The sequence below is a fragment of the Schistocerca serialis genome, chromosome 2 (genome assembly GCF_023864345.2).
Source record: "Schistocerca serialis cubense isolate TAMUIC-IGC-003099 chromosome 2, iqSchSeri2.2, whole genome shotgun sequence".
Lineage (NCBI taxonomy): Eukaryota > Metazoa > Arthropoda > Insecta > Orthoptera > Acrididae > Schistocerca > Schistocerca serialis.
The window spans coordinates 908161356-908183780 of NC_064639.1; the positions used below are offsets into that span (position 1 = coordinate 908161356).

General features: G+C 40.5%; 2 protein-coding genes and 1 non-coding gene across 3 annotated transcripts in view; 2 read left to right on the top strand and 1 right to left on the bottom strand.

Annotated features, from left to right (window-relative positions):
* LOC126456324 (esterase E4-like) overlaps positions 1-3802 on the top strand; it is a 90288-nt gene extending 86486 nt beyond the window's left edge. Inside the window, 1 exon segment of the mRNA XM_050092073.1 lies at positions 3448-3802. Coding sequence (XP_049948030.1) covers positions 3448-3685 — 238 coding nt within the window. The 3' untranslated portion in view covers positions 3686-3802.
* A 6545-nt stretch (positions 3803-10347) lies between these two features.
* Positions 10348-10422, top strand: Trnat-ugu (transfer RNA threonine (anticodon UGU)). Its single transcript has one exon. It is a non-coding gene; the product is annotated as a tRNA-Thr (tRNA).
* Positions 10423-13605: 3183 nt separating this feature from the next.
* LOC126456326 (vesicular glutamate transporter 1-like) overlaps positions 13606-22425 on the bottom strand; it is a 51147-nt gene continuing 42327 nt past the window's right edge. The window contains exons 8-9 of the mRNA XM_050092075.1: positions 14746-14866; positions 13606-13850 (exon numbers count right to left, since the gene is read on the bottom strand). Of these exons, the coding sequence (XP_049948032.1) occupies positions 13659-13850; positions 14746-14866 (313 nt within the window). The 3' untranslated portion in view covers positions 13606-13658. The remainder of the gene's footprint in view (positions 13851-14745; positions 14867-22425) is intronic.

The following is a 22425-nucleotide window of genomic DNA, read 5'->3' on the forward strand; positions in this document are numbered from 1 at the left end:
GACAACTGTCTCGCAAGATCATGGCAGTGTGGAATATTCACAATTATGACATTTGTATGTGTGAGAGTTTCCAGACACTGTTTAAGATCATGGGTAGCACTTGCCATTTTGGTTTTGTATATGTCGTTAGAACCTCTCAGAAGTACGACAGAGTCTCTATGGTGTAGATTCTTTACCTCTGTAGATGCAATCATCTTTTTATTTTCACAAATTGGAGCTCCTAGTTTCCCTATATCTCGCACATTTATATTAGTTTTTCTATTACTTTATTTGCAAGACCACAACCATGGTTGTCTGAAAGCATAAATAGTTTACTATTGGAGTTTACAGTCTGGAAGTCATTTCATGTTGTTTCACTGAACACTTCATCACAACTTTGGGTTGGCAGAATTGCATTGTCCATATTTATGCTTGGTTTCTACTCATTCCTCAGGAAAACAGGTCTTAACAGACAGACAGATAGAGAAGAAAGTTGTCCTAAAGGGTTCTGTTTTTACTGATTTAAGTACAGAACCCTAAAAATGCATCCATTGTAAAAGAAACAATGCATGAAAGGTGAGGTGACACATTAAAAAAATACATTGTTATATGTGAGATAGGCAATTTCAAATGTAGGGGTCTATCAGCCAGTGGGCCAAGGAGCATTTTGTGTATGGGAGGAGGGGGAAGGGACAATCAAAATGGGTATCATATCTTATGAAGACTTACTCCGTGTAACTAGAATTGTTAAGCAACATTGTGGTTGCGATTATATGTATTCCTGATAACTGCTGGATGAACAGTTAAAACTATTAATACTAAATGAGGTCCAAAGAACCAACTGAATCTCTGACAGGTTCTATATAGTTTTTGGAAGTGAATTAGCACTCCATGAATAGAGTACTCTGTGGAGTTTAGAAGAGAGCAAACACCACATGTAAGTACAGAAAAGACAATGATAGTGACCCACAGAACTAGTGCCCTAGTAAATAATTATATTTGCAGCACTCCATTTCCCTGTCAACACACTACTCATTTTTACAACCCCCTCCCCTCCGTAATATGTTGAGTAAACTGAGTACGATAGTTGTAAAGCATCAGAACTTAATTTAGTAACGATTTTTGATATTTAAATATAAAAAAGAACTGCAGATCAATAAATAATTAACGAAATATTAGAGTTATATTAAGTCAAGAAACAATAATAAAATGTTTATTGGCCCTTGGCCACTATGTGGAGCTACAGTAATAAATTTCTCATCAATTTTACTTCAGCATTTGTGATCCACCAATAACAATTTGGGCACAAAATTTCAGATATAAATTTCATTGGGAGTGCACTAAATACAGCCTACCTCCAAAGTTTGCTTAGAGAGATTATTTTTCTATATCGTGCCATGTTATGCGTGTTTAAGAGTGAAGTCTGGGTCTAAGCCAGGGGATTTGGGTATGAGAGACCAACTCACTAACCACTTCTCCACCAGCACCAGCTGGAGGGTGTGGGTACATTATGTTGCCATAGGTTGAGGCCAGGATAATTACAGGAGCAGAGAATGTGTTGTAAGGATAACTCCCATCTGCACAGTGCAGAAAAGCAGATGATGGAGGAAAGGATCCAGATGGCTCAGGTAGTGAAGCAACCATTGAAATCAAATGTGTTATGTTCAGCTGTATGCTGTGCCACAGGGTAGTGTGTTTTGCTCTTGGCCACAGTTTGCCGGTGGCCATTCATCCTTGTGGACAGCTGGTTGGTAGTCGCACTAATATAAAAAGCTGTACAGTGATTGCAGCAGAGCTGGTAAATGACATGGCTGCTTTCACATGTAGCCCAGCCCTTGATGGTGTAGAATAAACCTGTGACAGGACAGGTTTTCCATCTGGGTCTTCCACAGGGATATCATCCTTGTGACATGGGGTTGAGATTGGGAGTGGCATAGGAATGGATTAGGGTATTGTGGAGGTTGAGTGGGAAACACAACACCACTTTAGGAGGGGTTGGAAGTATCTTGGGTAGGGTATCTCTCATTTCAGGGCGCAATTACCTGTCATTGTGCCCTGAAATGAGCGACATCGTACCCAAGAGATCAGGGCAGCCTGTTCTAGAACATGGTCATTTTCAGCCAAATCACAGCAAACTGAAAAGAGGCAAGTTGTTCTCCACACAAAATATTTTATCTTATTTCAAAAGGAATTCTCTCAAGAAGCTAGGTTAGATCTGAAGGACTGCGACTATTTGTATGGGAGAGCTTGCAGGAAGAGAAAGTACACAGAGTAAACACTATCACTACCAGCCAGTGTGAGATAATTACCTCCAAAATGGTAGAGATATTAAGCACTAACAATCACCTTTTGTTTCAGCTGAGTAAGGGGAGAATTTAAGTGAAACTCTCTTTCCTAGTTAATAATGCTACATGGGAATGTAATCCAGATAATTTCTCTTAGAAACCAGTCCCAATAGTTGGAAGCAGAAATCAAAACCAAAATTCTGAAATAGCATATTTGCTTGTTCATAGTAGATGTATATGACATTTATATTCAGTAGAACAGTTTTTAACAGTCACAATGGTCTGATTGAACTAGCAGGCACCCAATGGACACCTCCCTTGTGCAAACCTAAATCATCCAAGGATAGCATTGTTTACACATGCTCTCTTACATTCTTCATGATGTCTGAGGTTTACCCGTTATAGATTTGATTTATGAATTAAAAGCTTGTTGTACTGCATTTCCTGCCCTGAGAATGTGTAGGAAGCTGCTGGCTGAAATAAATATTGTTTTCAGTTATTTTGCCCATCCACTTTCTTGTGAACAGTTTCTGGGCCAAAAAAATCATAAGATCCATGTTAAAGACTAGTACAATGAAAAATACTCCCTGCCTTGCACTTTACAGTGGTTGTCAGTATTTAGATGAAAGATAAAACTGAATAGGACTCAGAAGGACCTTGAACTCATCTGCTCAGGATATTAATTGGCATCACAACTAGTTTAGATTTTTCCATTGGTGTTTACTAACAGTGAAAATAACTTAAGTTTCATAAATGAAATCAAACAATGGAAAATCCAGGATGGAATAATACCAATATTATGAAAAGTATAGATTATGCTCACTATATAGCAGAGATGCTGAGTCACAGATAGGCACAACAAAAAGACTGTCAAACAAATAAGCTTTCCGCCAAAAAGACCTTCATTGGAATTAGACAACAAACACACACACACACACACACACACACACACACACACACACACAAATGCAACTTGCACACACATGGCGACGGCCGAAAGCTTACTTGTTTGGCAGTCTTTTTGTGGGGCCTATCTGCAACTCAGAATCTCTGCTGTATGGTGAGCAGTAATCTATCCTTTTCACAATATTGTCTCAAGTTTAATAAGTGGTTAGATCCTAGCAGTGGTGATGGAAAAGTATGTGATTGAATTTATAGCCAATCTTTACACCAAATGTTATAGGAACCCAACTCCAGAGAAGACTGACGTCATAAATGTAGAGTGGAAAACACTTAACCTCTCAAAGCCAGCATACCTAGAGATTGGCTCGGAGCTGCAGATGAGGCAAGGCCTGTACTACCAAGAGCGCATGCAGCTGTGGGATAGGCTCTTCCCTCTGCCCATCAGCACATCTGGGGCCAACAGAAGGAGATCCAGGCCTGTCAGGAATCACCATAGCCTCCATGCTCACCATGATTAGTCATGTGGTCCATTACTGTAAGTGCCATACTGAAGAGCAACACTACAAGTGTATATGTTTGTATGATATAATGTGTAGTAACATATCATTGACCACAATGACAATTCTGTCACTAAATAAAACCAAAATTATGTATTAAACAAATTTTATCAGTTTACCTTATTTGTGTAAAATGTTTTCAATAAAAGAATGATAACACTTGAGCTAATAATAACTTGTTTATGAACATAAAGCAAACCCATATTGCTTTGCAAATTTTGGTACAGGCTATGTCCAATAAATATAAAAATATATCAAAATGTTAATATAATCAGCTGTTTCCACTACTTAACAATAAAATTAGCTATAATATCAGCAGGAATGTACAGGTATTAATGCACAGGTGTTAATGGCTGCTAATTGTTGAATCACACATCAGAGTGTGATGGAGAGAGAATATAAAAGTATGTAGTTGTAACTTTTGTTCCACCATTTAAAGCTGGTTGGTCTTTTCGTTTATACTTTTACTATTTTCAATGTTTTAAAAGAATGGAACAATGAAAGTCATTGTTCTGCACAATACGTAATAAACATCAGGTGCAAACATTTGAAATAGTGAAGTTAACTGTTGATTTGTTGAGCAAACTGATACAACAGAAACCTTCATAAAATGTCATTTTGCCCAATTTAAGTAACCTTATCAAAAATAATTAAAAAATTACATTGTGGTCTTCAGTCTTCAGTCCACTTCCGTACATGGCTACACCACCTTACAAATATTTTCAGAAAAGACTTCCTGACCCTTAAAAATATACTTGATGGTAACAAATTTCTCTTCTTCTGAAATGCTTTCCTTGCTGTTGGCAGTCTACATTTTATATCCAGTCTACTTTGACCATAATCAATTATTTTGCTGCCCAAATAGCAAAATTCAGCCATTACTCATGTAAAACTCAGCCATGTCTCATTTCCTAATCTAATTCCCTCAACATCACCTGGTTTAATTTGACTACGTTCTCTTATCCTTGTTTTCCTTTTGTTGATGTTCATCTTATATCTCCCATTCAAGATCCTATCCATTCCATTCAACTGCTCTCCGAAGTCATTTGCTGCCTCTAAGAGAATTAAAATGTCATCGGCAGACCTCAAAGTTTTTATTACTTCTCCCAGGACTTTAATTCCTACTCCAAATTTTTCTTTTGTTTCCTTTACTGCTTGCTCAATTTACAGATTGAATATCAGGGATAAGCTACAACCCTGTCTCACTCCCTTCCCAACCACAGCTTCCCTTTCATACCCCTCGACTCTTATAACTGCCATCCACTTTCTGTACAAATTGTAAATAGCCTTTAGCTCTCTGTATTTTACCCCTGCCACATTCAGAATTTGAAAGAGAGTATTCCAATCAACATTGTCAAAAGCTTTCTCTAAGTCTACAAATGCTAGAAACGTAGGTTTGCCTTTCCTTAATCTTTCTTCTAGGATAAGTCGTAGGGTCAGTATTGCCTCACGTGTTCCAACATTTCTACGGAATCCAAACTGATCTTCCCCGAGGTCGGCTTCTATCAGTTTTTCCATTCGTCTGTAAAGAATTCGCGTTAGTATTTTGCAGCTGTGACTTATTAAACTGATAGTTCGATAATTTTCGCATCTGTCAACACCTGCTTTCTTTGGGATTGGGATTATTATATTCTTCTTGAAGTCTGAGGGTGTTTCGCCTGTCTTATACATCTTGCTCACCAGATGGTAGACTTTTGTCAGGACTGGCTCTCCCAATGCTGTCAGTAGTTCTAATGGAATGTTGTCTACTCCGGGGGCCTTGTTTCGACTCAGGTCTTTCAGTGCTCTGTCGAACTCTTCACGCAATATCATATCTCCCATTTCATCTTCATCTACATCCTCTTCCATTTCCACAATATTGTCCTCAAGTACTTCGCCCTTGTGTAGGCCCTCTATATACTCCTTCCACCTTTCTGCTTTCCCTTCTTTGCTTACAACTGGGTTTCCATCTGAGCTCTTGATATTCATACAAGTGGTTCTCTTTGCTCCAAAGGTCTCTTTAATTTTCCTGTAGGCATTATCTATCTTATCCCTGGTGAGACAAGCCTCTACATCCTTACATTTGTCCTCTAGCCATCCCTGCTTAGCCATTTTGGACTTCCTGTTGATCTCATTTTTGAGATGTTTGTATTCCTTTTTGCCTGCTTCACTTACTGCATTTTTATATTTTCTCCTTTCATCAATTAAATTCATCATTTCTTCTGTTACCCAAGGTTTTCTACTAGCCCTCGTCTTTTTACCTATTTGATCTTCTGCTGCCTTAACTATTTCATCCCTCAAAGCTACCCATTCTTCTTCTACTGTATTTCTTTCCCCCATTCCTGTCAATTGTTCCCTTATGCTCTCCCTGAAACTCTGTACAACCTCTGGTTCCTCTGGTTTAGTCAGTTTATCCAGGTCCCATCTCCTTAAATTCCCACCTTTTTCCAGTTTCTTCAGTTTTAATCTGCAGTTCATAACCTGTAAATTGTGGTCAGAGTTCACATCTGCCCCTGGATATGTTTTACTATTTAAAAGCTGGTTCCAGAATCTCTGTTTTATGATTATATAATCAATCTGAAACCTTTCAGTGTCTCCAGGTCTCTTCCATATATAAAACAGCCTTTCAAGATTCTGAAGCCAAGTTGTAGCGATGATTGACTTATGCTTGGTGCAAAATTCTACTAGGTAGTTTCATCTTTCACTCTTTTCCCCTAGCTCATATTCACCTACTATTTTTCCTTCTCTTCCTTGTCCTACTATTGAATTCCAGTCCCCAATCACTATTACATTTACTTCTCCCTTAGCCATCTGAATAATTTATTTTATATCATCATAGCTTTCTTCAATCTCTTTATCATCTGTGGAGCTAGTTGTGTGACAGTTCACCTTCTTTATTTTGTTGTTTGTTGTCCTCGGTGTCGACATACTGCATTGTGATACTGCCTGAAAAATGGGATGTGGAAGTACTACACTGACTACTTTAAATAATGTAGCCAACAGGTCCACAGTTGCATTTCACAGTAGTTTACTTTCACTGTTCATAATCCCCCAATAATACACAGTTATATGGCCAGTGCACTACTGTTTAACTTTCGATAAGTCTCATTAACAGGTTTCAGGTGAACATGCACATACTGCTACAATAGTTTACTGTTGAACATCTACGAGCAGTAAAAGCCTAACCACATAGTTCACATTTCTTAAAGAATAAAAAGGAACCTATGGAGCAGACACTGTCATTGTTCTAACCATCACCAGTTTCTTGTCTGAAATCTGGCCATGGATTAGCTGTCTCGGGACCAAAAATTGGACCTTTGTATATCCTCAGAATAATAGGTACTGAAACTTCACATTGTTTGGTGTTTACTTTACTGAAATTACCATTAAAGCTTAACTCATTAAATTAACTGAATACATCAAAAAATTCCCTCTTTTTAACAGTTTCTTCTGCTATGAGAGTTAATCCAAATTATTTGTTTAAATCATGAAATTAACATATATAGTTACGCAAATAATACTTTCCACGGAACTGTTAATTACTTTGGAATTAATTAAGGGCTGGCTTTTCTAACATGTTTTCGAATAAAGCCAAATAGATCCTTTAAGAATACTATTAGTTATTCCTCCAAATGCTCATAATTAGTACAGAATTTATATTTGTTTATACATAAACAATAGAATTTAAGTTATGAAACAATTACTGATGTCACCCTGTAACAAAAGATACTAACTAGGGATAGTCAAAATAAATTAGAAAATCAATTACATACATAAAACTAAGCACAAAATTAGATTATTATTATTATTATTATTTATTCAGCATCCATTTTATCATATACAATGATATAGGAGTTGTTATATTCTTTAAAACTGAGGGCCAACCTTTCTCTTTTATGAAAATGCAGGTTATATTCACGTATGTTAATGGTAATTAGTTAAAAGTGAAAAAAACGAATTTAAGGAGGCAGACGGCAAAACAAGAGGGGAAGAAAAATACCCCAGCTTGCTTTCTCACATCACCCCTCATTGGATTGACCAGACAGATATTGAAATAGCTAACTGGGTGAGTCAATGACCGCAAGTGACCCCATACAGTGGGTTAAAAATCTACACACAAAAAATATTACATAATAAATACTATAAAAACTACAGTACATACATTTCTTTCAAAATTATATGAATTGGCCAAATGAAAATCCCCATACAAAATATTTACATACAATGTATTGTACATTTGCACAAAATATCCACAATTAGGCATCTTCATCATAAGTGATGTCCTTTTTGGGTAACAAAGATTACATTTTAAAATACATATCACTGTATAAAAGTCCTGTCTTGCTTAACAAACAATTAATCCTCATGGGTAGCAAAAAAGTTAAATTAAACTGCACATTGCAGTTCATTTTTAGACAAAAAATTTCACTTGCTCAATGTTTTCACAACACTTTCATTTTTTCTGTGATCTTTTACACATTTTCTCATCATGTTGTCCACACCTTCAACAGTTCCAAGTGGCAGTTAGCAAGAAAATGCACTGCTGTCATTTCCCTTGGAAGTGGTTCTCCTCTGCCACAATACATGGAAAAAATCAGATAAAATACCCTACTTTAGTACACTTACCTTTACTTCTATGCCTAAAAAAAGTTTCACACTAAAAATGACAGTCATTATTTAGCACTAAAATTGACTATAGTACAATAGGTGGTGACTATAAAAATTTAAAATCAAGTACACATTACACTACAAAAGCCTGCTCTAAGTCATAACTGTCTGAAGCTTGTCAAACTTGAAAGACTTTTGTTTCTTTTTCATTTGCAAAATAGCAAAAACTCAAGATGTGCAGTAGCATAGGTTTACTAATCATTATGTTATGAAAAAAGAAAAAAGAAAGAGCACAGCAAATCACTAAGGTTTACATGGCCCTTTTGGAACCCATTTACCCCACAAATATTTAACTATACTTCACTGCTATTCACAAGCTGATGACAGTAACGTGTGCACATATTCGTCTTATAGTTCAGGCTTCTCTCACTAGAGCTGCACATGAAAACAAAATACCCTCTCTACCATTAATTTCAAACAATATCATCATGAAATTTCAACATTCCAGCTGCGGTACCAGGGGGGAAAAATTATTGTGCATTACTTTCTGATCCTCTGTTGTAGAAAGAATCAGTAAGGTGTAAAAGGGTGTATATCAAATGTGTAAAAGCAACATTTATAAAGAGGAAATGGAAGAAATTCCTTGATTGTATTCTAAGGAAACAAACCAAATGATGCAGCAAGCCTACGCTGATAAGTGCTTAAGCTGTACTCAATGTTACAAATCGTTCACATAGTTTAAAAATGGGCAGATGGGAGTTAATGATAATCCTCATTCAAGACACCCTTTGACGTCTGCTCATGATGGCCTTGTCAGGAATGTCAACAAAATTGTGTGTGCCAATCAAAGGTTGACTCTCTGAGAGATTGCAGAAAAATGTAACATTTCAGTTGGATCATGCCAGGAAATCCTGACACAGCATCTTGGAATGTATTGTGTTGTAGGCATGCTCGTCCAAAACTTATGAGTCAAGAGCAGAAAGACCTCTTCGCAATTTGTGAAGAGCTTTTGGATTGTGCAAATGAGAACAAGGTGTTCCTTAAGAGAATCACAACCTGTGATGAGACATGGGTCTTTGGTTATGATATTGAGACCATGGTTTAATCTTCACAAAGGGTTGGGAAAGGTTCTCCAAGACCAAACAAGCTCATCAGGTCAGGTCAAATATCAAAGCCATGCTGATAGCTTTCTTTGGCTTTGCAGGATTAGTTCATCACAAATTCATTCCACACAGATAAACTGTTAATTGATGGTACTATTGGGATTTGTTGCTATGCCTGGGAGAAAATGTGAGAAGGAAAGTGGTGAGAAAATTCATGGCTCTTGCATCACAATACCACATCCGCACATTAACCCCTATTGGTTTGTGAGTATTGCACTAAAAACAAAATCACTGTGCTGCCTCATCCTCCATACTCTCCAGACCTGACCCCCGTGGACATTTTTTTATTTCCAAAATCGAAAACCCATTGAAAGGACAAATACTTGCAATGATAGACGAGATAAAAGAAAATTTGCAGATGTCACTTTGTGTGATCCAGCATTGTGCAGGAGAGTATATCGAAGGTGACTATGCACAAGTAAAAAGTATGTGTTGAAAACTTTTGTGGACAAAGTTCCAGAATTTGTTGAACAGACCTTGTAAATATACTTATATGGATATGGTGTGTGCTCTTTTGGACATGTCCAATAGAACAGACACCATTGATGACCTGCAGCCATCTAGAACGAAATTAGAATTATATATTAATACCTTCAGCTGCTGTTGGGCATTGATATGTTGACATGGCCAAAAGAACAGACACCATATCCATATAAGTATATATTTCTGGCATACCGGCCATGACTTCCCTCTTCTGTGCCGATACACACATATTACCTGAACTCTTACAGGAGTTGGTAAGGATTTCTTCCACGAGTAATGAGTATGTTGGGTAGAGACACTACAAATGTAGTGTGTGGACAGATAAGGTGATAATGCGGGTCTCACGGGAGGCATGCGCGAGATAGTCCCTGTCGTCATACTATCCTCTGTGCCCTCGGTGGCTCAGATGGATAGAGCATCTGCCATGTAAGCAAAAGATCCCGGGTTCGAGTCCCGGTCGGGGCACACATTTTCACCTGTCCTTGTTGATATACATCAACGCCTGTCAGCAGCTGTAGGTATTAATATATAATTCTAATTTCGACCTTGTAAATAGTTGACTGAGGAAATCTCTCTGCATTTAAATCACATCTACACAAGCTTTACTGCATGCATGTTATTGTCAGTTTATTTGACATTATATCTGCATATTTTTTGTATGGGCACCATTCTGTTTGTAAATTGCTGGTATAGCCCACCATTATTGATCCTAAGGACTTTGTCACAATTATTTACCTTTAATCAGTTTTATTTATGTTTAATTCACAAACTTACCACACTTAGAATTTAGAATGTAGGTTCACTTGCACAACCTATTTCACTTCAACTAGCATAGCTGCAGGGCATAAGTTTAACGGTGTGTGACCTATCCCTGCGACAGATAATGAGCAAGAATTAGCCAAGGTCATACATTTGCCTAACTCCTGCAAGCAGGTAGGCAGCCCTCTTGTTGTCTCAGGTACTCAGGTAGAGTGAACCAAGCATTTCCCTATTTTGTGTTGAAATGAGGTATCTCTCAGGGAAAAGCAGGTAAGTCGAGAAGGAAAAGGAGGGACACTACAGCTAGACGACCCAGTTGCCAAGCATTCCTCACAACATGGTGTGCTTGGCTTCAGTGGCTGCTTCACAGGCTGCACAGTTTGGGTACTTCCAATCAACATTGTCTTTTCTGAATTGTGCAGGTGGGAACTCTCCCTGCAATATATTCTACATGCCTGTAACCTCTGTGCCTGTAACCTTAATTTGTCCTTGTCTTAAGACTGCCTCCATCTCATTCCCTGCTCCTACTCCAGCCTCGCATGATCCTTCTATCACTTCAGCTCACATGCATAGTTCTTTCCCTTATTCTACTACTCTTCTCTCCCTTTCCCTCCCACTACAGCTCTCTTGATGGTACATCCGGCAGTCCACTGACCAAGTCTCACCATATTCTTCCGTGCTCCCACAGGCAGCAATACAGGCACATAAATGAGATTGAAAATGTCACTGAGGTTTCAGAAAATGCCCTTCTTCAGAGCTGACTGACTAAAACTCCCACTCTCTCTCTCTCTCACTCCCCCCCCCCCCCTCCCCCACTCTCTTTCATACACAGATTCCAGTGGCCAGGGAAGTGTGTGTGTGTGTGTGTGTGTGTGTGTGTGTGTGTGTGTGTGTGTGTGTGTGTGTGGGTTGGGGGGGAGGGGGGTGGGGGGAATCGGACATAGGAGCTTAGTAAGGGCCAAAAGCGAGTCAAAGGTGGGGCAATCTCATGCACTGTCATTTGCGCTGTGGAAACAACTGGCACTAATAGTAACTGGTGGGCACCTTGAATTCACATGCACAATGGTCTGACTGGCTAACTTCAATTATAATTAACTCAGAAACAGTGCAGCATATCAATTTTTTTTTGTTAGTAGTTATTTCTCAACACAATCTCCTACCATGCAACAACTTTTCAGTGTGTTTCTGACCACTCTACACACACACACACACACACACACACACACACACATGTACATATGATGATGTATGGTCACAGAGCACTCAGAGCACTGAATCTCATATGAGGTAAGGCATTATATCAAATGGTGTGGATGAAAAGTAGTGCTCAATGACAGCAAGACCATGGCCATTGGGTATGTTAGTATATAGGGGTGTGATGTCAACATTCCCAAGAAAGGACCAGATGGTAGTAAGGTGGAGATATTGCAGAGGCATGGTAAGATGTGGCTAATGTCAGTATAACAAGTTAAGCTATAAGTGTTGGTCAGCTATAGCTGAGATTCGTTACATAGGAGCACAGTGGCTACCTACAATTGAATCTTCAGGATGGTTACAGTAATGAATTTTTGAAAGCATAAATAAGGTAGGTTCATGAAAAGGGGAGTCAGGGTATAGGGGTGAGGTTCTAGAATAGATCTGTGGTTTCAAATTGGGATTGGAAGTTATAATGGAGTTCTGGAATGGACAGGATCACTACAGCCAGTTGTGGATGTGGGAGAGTCAGATGATTTGTGGATTCTTTCAGTTAGGTAATCACTGTGGTTCACCAGAACAATGACTGAGCCTTAGTCATTTGAGGGGAAGTCTGTTCTAAGAATGTGGTTAACTACTCTTTCTTCTGGCAATACATTGGTGTTCTAGGGACAAGACCTAGAAATGTAAGGTGAGGCCAGATTGGAGATACGGAATTCCTGAAAGGTAACCAAGGAGCTGGATGGGAGTTGGAGATGTTCATAACTAGACAAAAGTACAAACTGGGAGAGGCACAGTTCAGTGTTAGCTTTCAGTTACTTTTTGTTACAGATGTCGGTGACAAGTATTTATTTTACTATAGGAACCACATGAAGGAGACCAGATTTTTGACCAATCCAATATGACTTAATTCTGGTGTAGAGCTGAAGGTGTGGCTTTTGAAAAGGATTACTACTTCTGTGAAACTGAGATTCTCAATGGACTTGCTGACAACAGTGCTCCTGGTCAAGATGGCATGAGTTATGAAGCAACTATTGAAATTGATTATGTTGTGCTTGAGTTTGAAAGTATGATCAGAACTTCTCTTCCGTAAACAACTCTGAGTCTAACTGAAAATACACACAGTGACGTACCTAATTCAAATGTGAAAATGTGTCAGATATAGTACATATGGGATTGTTTTGTGGAAAAATGTATTTTTTAGTACATGAATAATGCCTTAGTCATTGGAATATGACACAAAAAGATTAATAATTGTCCATTGTAATCTTAATTTCTCATATAATAATACTTAACATGCCAATGAAGATAACATGATATATGAATCAAATCTCATAAAAGTATGTGTTTATTCCAGAAACAGCAAAATAGAGAAAAAAATAAAAAAAATCTCAGTCATAAAACCTCCACTTATTGAGATGAGCAATAAATTTTATTAAGTGATGATATTTACACATGTCTTGATGTATATAGGTTTTATGTATATGACTGTCTATGTACACTAATGATATTTCGAGGCAATAAATATAAATTCATATAAATCTTGAGATTCACATTGATTTGAAAGATGCAAATAAAACTTTGCATCTAAATTTAAAGCACATGAGAACATTAAACAACTATTGCAAGTAACTTTTTTCCATTACAACTAAATTAAAATGCTTCTGATCTATCAAAGAAATGGTGACTCTCATTTTCATATCACAACATCACAAAGACCAGCTACATTAAAATTACTAGAAATTACATTACATATGTGTCACTACATCTTTTGTTTCACTTATATTTATTTTTTCATGTGGCTTGTTATTATCACCAGCTGCTACAGACTCTTTTGCCCAGTGCTGCCTTTCGGATGATCCCAAAACACCAAAAATTAAAGCAGCTGTAACATAAACTGCAGCAGCAATGAAGAAAACAATTCTCCACTCTTCAGTAGTCTGAAAAAAAGAACTCAAATCACTAATTGTTGACTTGTATTGTAAAGCAATCAGCATGCCTCTAAGTGGCAACAAATTTCTGGAAAAAATCTGTCAGTTTGTAAAGTTAGTGTATTCTTGATAGATGAGCTTACAATGTCTTTTTGAGAATATGTTTGAGAGTATAGAGTAGGGTAGATCTAGTCGCTGAAACTGTTCCTTCCTTTAAGTGTGGACACTGTAATATGTTTATACACGAGAATGTGAGACCACAAGAATGTACCTAGCATCTGATCTGGAGGGAATCTCAGGGGAAGGGGAGAGTCAGTAGCCATTACAAATACTGGTTTTCAAACTTATGTATTTTTCTGGAAAAGGGGGGGGGGGGGTGCAGGGGATTGGCACTGCAGCCTTCTATTCCCCTCATACTCCGTAGTCTGATCATGAATTCATCTCGATTCACAAGTCATTTTCAGATCACAGCAGCTATCAGTTTTCCTTGGGTAGCCCATTTTACAAGCACAACATATTGTGCAGGGAGCTAGTTGAAGAAGAAACATTAGTGCTCTATCACAATACATATGTTTTTATGGCGGAAAGAATGAAAGAAAGAAAATTATATACAGTCTGGTTACTTTCAAAATAGTTGCCTCTTTCTTGTAAACATTTAATTTTGTGAATGACAGGTTTCTTTGCATATTTCAGGAACGTAAATACTAAGATAGCATATAGCCAAAGTCTTACAGTTTTGTTAAAGATGGGAGTATAACTAGTATTAATACAAAACTATAAAATACTACCTAACAACATTTTTGGTGTATATATTTCATACTTCCTGTCACTTTAAATACTCAGTGAAGCTTCTGCAACTTTTCTTGTTAAATGACTGAACAAAGGTAGTATTACTAAAACTTACCTTGTTCCGCACAATAAAGCCTGCTACAACTGGTGCAATCATTCCAGATAAATTTGCCACAGTGGAAGAAATTCCAGATAATATGCTGCTATGTAATGGTGACAGATCCATAAACAATGAGCTGGAGAAATAAAAGCCTAAGTCAACTTAAAGCACAGCAAAAATACAGTGCAAACAAATTATGTATAACACAGAACAGACTTCGTCACCTTGTATAGAATAATAAATATAAATAAACATTATTCTGGTTCATTTATATAACACCTCCAACCAATTGCCCAATGTCCTGTCAGACCCACTTCCTCATTCCTCATACATCTTACTAACTGTATTCTAGCCTAAAACTATTTGTCCTTTGAAGGGAAGGTATACAAATACATCTGCAGCACAGCCATGGGCACCTGCACTGCACCCTCATATGCCAACTTGTTGATGGACCATCTAGAGGGGACCTTTCTAGCCTCCCAAAACGCCAAACTGTAGTCTGGCCAAGGTTTATTGATGATATCTTCATGATCTGGAATGAAGGCCAAGACACCCTACCTTCATTCCTTCATAACCACAACACCTTCTTTCCAATTTGCTTCACCCGATCTTCCTCAGCCCAGCATCCCAACTCCCTAAATGTTGACCTCATTCTCTCTGATGGCTCCATCTGCACCTCCGTCCACATTAAACCCCCCAACTGCCTGCATTTCAACTACTTTCATCCCTTTCACATAAAAATATCCCTCCCATACAGCCTGGCCACCTGGGCACAGCATATCTGCAGTGACAAGAACTCCCTTGCCTAGTATGCTGAGGGTCTCACCAAGGCCTTCACAGACAGGCAGTATCCCCCAGACCTAGTGCACAAACAGAACTCCTGTGCCATTTCCCCTCACACCCCCAATTCTTCCACCGCTGCCAAGAACCAGCCACAGAGGAGTGGGCCTTCACCACCCAATACCACCCCAGACTGGAGCAATTGAACCTCATCCTTCACCAGCACTTTGATTACCTATCATCATGCCTTCCACAACATACTAGTCCTTCCCTAAGCCACTCCCAATCCCAACACCTTGCCACAAGGATCATATCCCTGTAGAAAATCCAGGTTCAAGATCTACTGATCTGCCCAATCCATCCACCTAGCATTTCCTATTCCAGTCCTACCCCATCAGGGGCTGGGTCACCTGTGAAAGCAGCCATGTCATTACCAACTCTACATGCAATTATTGCACAGCTTTTTATATTGGTATGACTACCAACCAGCTGACCCTCCAGGCTGAATGGCCACTGCCAAACTGTGAGCAACAGAAAAGTAGACCATCCTGTGGTACAACATGCAGCTGAACATAACATGCTTGATTTCAATGGCTGCTTTGCTATCTGAGCCATCTGGATCCTCCCCTCCACTGCCAGTTTTCTGAACTGTGCAGATGGGTGTTATCCTTGCAAAACATTCTCTGCTCTCCTAAGTATCCTGGCCTCAACCTACAGTAACATACCACCCACACATTCCATCCAACAGTTTCTGATCTGTCTGTCCTATAATCTCCTCCCCTTTTTGTATCTCACCCTCTTTGTTTGATGCCCTCTGCAATATACCACCCATCTTTCCCCACTCCTTTTTTGCTCCATTTTCTCCACATCTCCATGCCTAACAACTTCCTGATACAGTGCCTGTTGGCGTTCTAGCCCCTGTACACTCCACCAGACAGTGCTCCTCTCTGCCCCACCCTTACACTACTATCCCTTCCCCTACCCCTTCAGATTGCTGCTTCCATACCATGTGATAGTTGTGTTATGGCCCAAACTGTTAGTGTTGGTGGTATTGTGTGTGTGAGGTGTTCTTGCTTGTGTGAATGAATGCTGTGTGTTTCTCTTTTTCTTATGAAGACTGTTGCCAAAAGCTTTGTGTAAGTGTCTTTTAATTGTGCCTGTCTGCAACTTAATGTTTCATCTTTATGGTAAGTAGCAATCTTTCTTTTCCTACATTGCCCGCATCTCGTGGTCGTGCGGTAGCGTTCTCGCTTCCCACGCCCGGGTTCCCGGGTTCGATTCCCGGCGGGGTCAGGAATTTTCTCTGCCTCGTGATGGCTGGGTGTTGTGTGCTGTCCTTAGGTTAGTTAGGTTTAAGTAGTTCTAAGTTCTAGGGGACTTATGACCACAGCAGTTGAGTCCCATAGTGCTCAGAGCCATTTGAACCATTTTTTTTTCCTACATTGTTTACAAAAATATCTTAGATAAAAAGAAAGAGATTTTAATATTGATGTAAGAAAGTAAATGAACAAGTAGAATATCTGAAGATGTGTTAAGATTATCAGAACATCACTTGGAAATACAGACATCAGTATTATTAATAAGTCTTTGTTGTTACTCATAGAAAAACTGCTATCTTAAAAGAAAAACAATGTTTTAATATAAATATAAAGCTGCCAATAAGAGATTAAAGGCAACTATTGATATGAGTGAGGAAACAGTACTGTTTCAAAAGTAGAAGTTTTCTTGTTGATTATGTTGTATCTAACTTTAGTAGGGACAAATGTTTTATAGCAGTTTAACAATATTTTCTTATTAATTAAGTTTGTAGCAGCTGATAACTTTATTAATTTATATTTTTCTCTCATACATCTTCCCAGAAGATTCACATGAAAGATTTGAAGTACATAATGTAATGAATGTGTAAAAAAATAAAAAAAATTTGAATATAGTTGACAAACTGAAACATCAGGAGGAAAACTGAAGATTAGGAGTATGTCTAAAAGGAAGAAGAAGAATGCTTGGTTACAAGTTGGGAGGATAAGAGGCTGTTGCATTATGAGTAGGAGGAACATTGATTAAAAAGTCCACTATGCTGTATCTACTGCAATTGCCTATTATGTCACCAGAAAAGGGAAAAGGGTTAGTAAAAATGCAAAAATAATACAGAAGATACAAAGCCAACACATACTCTAGTTTGGGAGAGGCCTAAATAAAAGGCACTGTGTCACAAGTATTTACACATCCTTGATTGCATATTAGGCAACATATCTAATTAATTAATTTATAACAATAACAGATGTTCCTGGTAGGAGGAATATGTAAAATAAGGGAAAGGCAACAACTCACCTATATAATTAATTAACATAATGATATATATATATATATATATATATATATATATATATATATATATATATATATATATATATATATATATATATATAAAAAGAAAGATGATGAAACTTACCAAACAAAAGCGCTGGCAGGTCGATAGACACACAAACAAACACAAACATACACACAAAATTCTAGCTTTCGCAACCAATGGTTGCCTCGTCAGGAAAGAGGGAAGGAGAAGGAAAGACAAAAGGATATGGGTTTTAAGGGAGAGGGTAAGGAGTCATTCCAATCCCGGGAGCGGAAAGACTTACCTTAGGGGGAAAAAAGGACAGGTATACACTCGCACACACACACATATCCATCCACACATACACAGACACAAGCAGACATTTGTAAAGGCAAAGAGTTTGGGCAGAGATGTCAGTCGGGGCAGATGTACAGAGGCAAAGATGAAGTTGAAAGACAGGTGAGGTATGAGCGGCGGCAAATTGAAATTAGAAATTAGCGGAGATTGAGGCCTGGCGGATAGCGAGAAGAAAGGATATGCTGAAGGGCAAGTTCTCATCTCCGGAGTTCTGACAGGTTGGTGTTGGTGGGAAGTATCCAGATAACCCGGACGGTGTAACACTGTGCCAAGATGTGCTGGCCGTGCACCAAGGCATGTTTAGCCACAGGGTGATCCTCATTACCAACAAACACTGTCTGCCTGTGTCCATTCATGCGAATGGACAGTTTGTTGCTGGTCATTCCCACATAGAACGCTTCACAGTGTAGGCAGGTCAGTTGGTAAATCACGTGGGTGCTTTCACACGTGGCTCTGCCTTTGATCGTGTACACCTTCCGGGTTACAGGACTGGAATAGGTGGTGGTGGGAGGGTGCATGGGACAGGTTTTACACCGGGGGCGGTTACAGGGGTAGGAGCCAGAGGGTAGGGAAGGTGGTTTGGGGATTTCATAGGGATGAACTAAGAGGTTGCGAAGGTTAGGTGGACGGCGGAAAGACACTCTTGGTGGAGTGGGGAGGATTTCATGAAGGATGGATCTCATTTCAGGGCAGGATTTGAGGAAGTCGTATCCCTGCTGGAGAGCCACATTCAGAATCTGATCCAGTCCCGGAAAGTATCCCGTCACAAGTGGGGCACTTTTGGGGTTCTTCTGTGGAAGGTTCCGGGTTTGAGGAGATGAGGATGTGGCTCTGGTTATTTGCTTCTGTACCAGGTCGGGAGGGTAGTTACGGGATGCAAAAGCTGTTTTCAGGTTGTTGGTGTAATGGTTCAAGGATTCCGGACTGGAGCAGATTCGTTTGCCACGAAGACCAAGGCTGTAGGGAAGGGACCGTTTGATGTGGAATGGGTGGCAGCTGTCATAATGGAGGTACTGTTGTTTGTTGGTGGGTTTAATGTGGACGGACGTGTGAAGCTGGCCATTGGACAGGTGGAGGTCAACGTCAAGGAAAGTGGCATGGGATTTGGAGTAGGACCAGGTGAATCTGATGGAACCAAAGGAGTTAAGGTTGGAGAGGAAATTCTGGAGTTCTTCTTCACTGTGAGTCCAGATCACGAAAATGTCATCAATAAATCTGTACCAAACTTCGGGTTGGCAGGCCTGGGTAACCAGGAAGGCTTCCTCTAAGCGACCCATGAATAGGTTGGCATACGAGGGGGCCATCCTGGTACCCATGGCTGTTCCCTTTAATTGTTGGTATGTCTGGCCTTCAAAAGTGAAGAAGTTGTGGGTCAGGATGAAGCTGGCTAAGGTAATGAGGAAAGAGGTTTTAGGTAGGGCGGCAGGTGATCGGCGTGAAAGGAAGTGCTCCATCGCAGCGAGGCCCTGGACATGCGGAATATTTGTGTATAAGGAAGTGGCATCAATGGTTACAAGGATGGTTTCCGGGGGTAACAGACTGGGTAGGGATTCCAGGCGTTTGAGAAAGTGGTTGGTGTCTTTGATGAAGGATGGGAGACTGCATGTAATGGGTTGAAGGTGTTGATCTACGTAGGCAGAGATGCGTTCGGTGGGGGCTTGGTAACCAGCTACAATGGGACGGCCGGGATGATTGGGTTTGTGAATTTTGGGAAGAAGGTAGAAGGTAGGGGTGCGGGGTGTTGGTGGGGTCAGGAGGTTGATGGAATCGGGTGAAAGGTTTTGTAGGGGGCCTAAGGTTCTGAGGATTCCTTGAAGCTCCGCCTGGACTTCAGGAATGGGATTGCCTTGGCAAACTTTGTAAGTAGTGTTGTCTGAAAGCTGACGCAGTCCCTCAGCCACATACTCCCGACGATCAAGTACCACAGTTGTGGAACCCTTGTCCGCCGGAAGAATGACGATGGATCGGTCAGCCTTCAGATCACGGATAGCCTGGGCTTCAGCAGTGGTGATGTTGGGAGTAGGATTAAGGTTTTTTAAGAAGGATTGAGAGGCAAGGCTGGAAGTCAGAAATTCCTGGAAGGTTAGGAGAGGGTGATTTTGAGGAAGAGGAGGTGGGTCCCGCTGTGACGGAGGACGGAACTGTTCCAGGCATGGTTCAATTTGGATAGTGTCTTGGGGAATTGGATCATTAGGAGTAGGATTAGGATCATTTTTCTTCGTGGCAAAGTGATATTTCCAGCAGAGAGTACGGGTGTAGGACAGTAAATCTTTGACGAGGGCTGTTTGGTTAAATCTGGGAGTGGGGCTGAAGGTGAGGCCTTTGGATAGGACAGAGGTTTCGGATTGGGAGAGAGGTTTGGAGGAAAGGTTAACTACTGAATTGGGGTGTTGTGGTTCCAGATTGCGTTGATTGGAATTTTGAGGTTTTGGAGGGAGTGGAGCTGGAAGTGGGAGATTGAGTAGATGGGAGAGACTGGGTTTGTGTGCAAACTATCCAATCTCCTGGTTTCCCACCTCCGGAAAGGCAACTCACTCACCCTTCACAACCTTTCCAGCAAACCTCAACCTCCTCTCATTGCACACAAACCCAGTCTCTCCCATCTACTCAATCTCCCACTTCCAGCTCCACTCCCTCCAAAACCTCAAAATTCCAATCAACGCAATCTGGAACCACAACACCCCAATTCAGTAGTTAACCTTTCCTCCAAACCTCTCTCCCAATCCGAAACCTCTGTCCTATCCAAAGGCCTCACCTTCAGCCCCACTCCCAGATTTAACCAAACAGCCCTCGTCAAAGATTTACTGTCCTACACCCGTACTCTCTGCTGGAAATATCACTTTGCCACGAAGAAAAATGATCCTAATCCTACTCCTAATGATCCAATTCCCCAAGACACTATCCAAATTGAACCATGCCTGGAACAGTTCCGTCCTCCGTCACAGCGGGACCCACCTCCTCTTCCTCAAAATCACCCTCTCCTAACCTTCCAGGAATTTCTGACTTCCAGCCTTGCCTCTCAATCCTTCTTAAAAAACCTTAATCCTACTCCCAACATCACCACTGCTGAAGCCCAGGCTATCCGTGATCTGAAGGCTGACCGATCCATCGTCATTCTTCCGGCGGACAAGGGTTCCACAACTGTGGTACTTGATCGTCGGGAGTATGTGGCTGAGGGACTGCGTCAGCTTTCAGACAACACTACTTACAAAGTTTGCCAAGGCAATCCCATTCCTGAAGTCCAGGCGGAGCTTCAAGGAATCCTCAGAACCTTAGGCCCCCTACAAAACCTTTCACCCGATTCCATCAACCTCCTGACCCCACCAACACCCCGCACCCCTACCTTCTACCTTCTTCCCAAAATTCACAAACCCAATCATCCCGGCCGTCCCATTGTAGCTGGTTACCAAGCCCCCACCGAACGCACCTCTGCCTACGTAGATCAACACCTTCAACCCATTACATGCAGTCTCCCATCCTTCATCAAAGACACCAACCACTTTCTCAAACGCCTGGAATCCCTACCCAGTCTGTTACCCCCGGAAACCATCCTTGTAACCATTGATGCCACTTCCTTATACACAAATATTCCGCATGTCCAGGGCCTCACTGCGATGGAGCACTTCCTTTCACGCCGATCACCTGCCGCCCTACCTAAAACCTCTTTCCTCATTACCTTAGCCAGCTTCATCCTGACCCACAACTTCTTCACTTTTGAAGGCCAGACATACCAACAATTAAAGGGAACAGCCATGGGTACCAGGATGGCCCCCTCGTATGCCAACCTATTCATGGGTCGCTTAGAGGAAGCCTTCCTGGTTACCCAGGCCTGCCAACCCGAAGTTTGGTACAGATTTATTGATGACATTTTCGTGATCTGGACTCACAGTGAAGAAGAACTCCAGAATTTCCTTTCCAACCTTAACTCCTTTGGTTCCATCAGATTCACCTGGTCCTACTCCAAATCCCATGCCACTTTCCTTGACGTTGACCTCCACCTGTCCAATGGCCAGCTTCACACGTCCGTCCACATTAAACCCACCAACAAACAACAGTACCTCCATTATGACAGCTGCCACCCATTCCACATCAAACGGTCCCTTCCCTACAGCCTTGGTCTTCGTGGCAAACGAATCTGCTCCAGTCCGGAATCCTTGAACCATTACACCAACAACCTGAAAACAGCTTTTGCATCCCGTAACTACCCTCCCGACCTGGTACAGAAGCAA